Raw genomic sequence first — 2,397 nt, 5'->3', positions numbered from 1 at the left:
TAGACCGGTGAGCCTGACCTCAGTGGTGTGCAAGTTGTTGGAGGGAATCCTGTGGGACAGGATGTACATGTATTTGGAAAGACAAGGACTGATTAGGGATAGTCAACATGGCTTTGTGTGTGGGAAATCATGCCTCACAAACTTGAGAGGATAGTGAAGAAGGCGTTCGGTATGCTTTCCTTTATTGGTCAGAGTATTGAGTACAGGAGTTGGGAGGTCATGTTGCGGCTGTACAGGACATTGATTAGGCCACTGTTGGAATATTGCGTTCAATTCTGCTCTCCTTCCTATTGGAAAGATGTTGTGAAACTTGAAAGGGTTCAGAAATGAGGGGCATGGATAGGGTAAATAGACACAGTCTTTTCCCTGGGGTCGGGGAGTCCAGAACTAGACAGCATAGGTTTAGGGTGAGAGGGGAAGAATATAAGAGACCTAAGGGGCAACTTTTTCATACAGAGGGTGGTATGTGTATGGAATGAGCTGCCAGAGGAAGTAGTGGAGGCTGGTACAATTGCAACATTTAAGAGGCATTTGGATAGGTATATGAATAGGAAGGGTTTGGAGGGATGTGGGCCGGGTGCTGGCAGGTAAGACTAGATTGTGTTGGGATATCTGGTCAGCATGGACATGTTGGACCGAAGGGTCTGTTTCCATGCTGTACATCTCTATGACTCTAAATAACTGATGCAAAATACTCATTTAGAATCTCCCCCATCTCCACACATAGGTGGCCTTGCTAATCTTTAAGGGTTCCTATTCTTTCCCTAGTTACCCTTTCATCCTTAATCCATTTGTAGAATCCTTTGGATTCTCCTTTACCCTACTTACCAGAGCTCTCACCTGTCTCCTTTTTGCCCTCCTGTTTTCCCTCTTCAGTAAACTTCTCCTGTTTTTATACTCATCTAGGGATTCACTCAACTCTACTCTTTATACCTGACATATGCTTCCTTGTTTTTCTTGACCAAAATCTCAGTTTCTCGAGACATCCAGCATTTCCTGCACCTACCAGCCTTGCGCTTCACGTGAGCATACTGTCTCTAGACAGATTATCTTATTTTTGAAGGCTACCCATTTTTCAGTCATCCCTTTATTTGCAAATATCTACCCCCATCAACTTTTGAAAGTTATTCCCTAATACTATCAAAATCGGCTTTTCTTCAATTTAGAACTTTATCTTACAGATCCCACACCCTTTTCATAAATAAATCAGTTTTTTTGAAATTCTGTTGTCAGGAATTACCATTTTTTATCAGAATCTCTTACACACACTTATTGTTATAGATTTTTATGAGATCACTAATTACAAGCATATTCACAGAGATGTTTAAATTGTTGTGACCTGCAATTAGGGATGTGTCCAATTAGTTTGTTTTGCCCTGCGCTGAAGGTCAGTGGGGAAAATCCTGATTAATTACAGTACAGTTCCACCAAAGTAATATTTTTATCATCATATTTTTTCACTGGACAATGGGAAATCAATAAATCCTTCTGGGTTTTCTTTCTGATTGTGTTTTCAATGAAATTGGAGATTTTTCAAGACAAGTATAACGACTTACAGATAGGATCCCACTCGCTTTGGACCTGGCAAAAGAAAACAGAACTCCCTACCTGGTAGGACTGACAAAATATATCCGGGGTTACCTGAGCGATTGAGAGTTTTATCGAGAATTTGACCACGTCACTTTAATTGCATGGAGTAGGATAAACCTTTTAAAATGCCGTTCAGTGTGTCTGGAAAATGAACTTATTGACCCAAATGACAGATCAATATGCTGCGATATGTTTATTGTAAGCAGTCATACTCACCACGTTTGAACAGCGCTCCAACACTTTGATTTAAACGATGTTGCAGGGCGTGAACTCGGAAGTGGCAAGTTTGTAACAAACTCTTGCAATGTTGTATCCGTTTCATATCCTTCCTTTCTATCTCAGTACTCAGCTCTTACCAGATATTTCTACTGAAAAGCAATAAAGTATTGCTACTATTTGAATCCGAATGAGTGCTAAAAGCTTATTTAACATAACATTACATTTGATGTCATTTCCACTCTTGAAACTACAAGCCTCGCGATCACTTCCGGAAATTCTTAGAGCTCGGTTTAGCGTCACCCTGTGGTCTGAAGTGAAAATTGCATACCGAGAAATGAACTATATTGTGTTTTTGGACCTTTACCCCCTGTGCCCCGAGAACTGAACTATATTGTGTATTTGCACCTTTAGCCCCCTGTGCCCCGAGAACTGAACTATATTGTGGAATTGCACCTTTAGCCCCCCGTGCCCCGAGAACTGAACTATATTGTGTATTTGCACCTTTAGCCCCCCGTGCCCGGAGAACTGAACTATATTGTGTATTTGCACCTTTAGCCCCCCATGCCCCGAGAACTGAACTATATTGTG

The 2,397-nt window shown here is 41.3% G+C and overlaps 1 protein-coding gene across 2 annotated transcripts in view; it reads right to left on the bottom strand.

Moving 5' to 3' along the window:
* ccdc90b (coiled-coil domain containing 90B) overlaps nt 1–2,093 on the bottom strand; it is a 39,951-nt gene extending 37,858 nt beyond the window's left edge. For both annotated transcript variants that reach the window (XM_043691639.1, XM_043691640.1), the window contains exon 1: nt 1,807–2,093. In XM_043691639.1, the coding sequence (XP_043547574.1) occupies nt 1,807–1,912 (106 nt within the window). In that variant the 5' untranslated portion in view covers nt 1,913–2,093. The remainder of the gene's footprint in view (nt 1–1,806) is intronic.
* Between the last annotated feature and the right edge of the window lie 304 nt (nt 2,094–2,397).

Source organism: Chiloscyllium plagiosum, chromosome 6, assembly GCF_004010195.1.
Source record: "Chiloscyllium plagiosum isolate BGI_BamShark_2017 chromosome 6, ASM401019v2, whole genome shotgun sequence".
NCBI classification, from domain to species: domain Eukaryota; kingdom Metazoa; phylum Chordata; class Chondrichthyes; order Orectolobiformes; family Hemiscylliidae; genus Chiloscyllium; species Chiloscyllium plagiosum.
The sequence above is the reverse complement of the archived record's forward strand: the minus strand, read 5'-3'. Positions and strand labels throughout refer to the sequence as shown.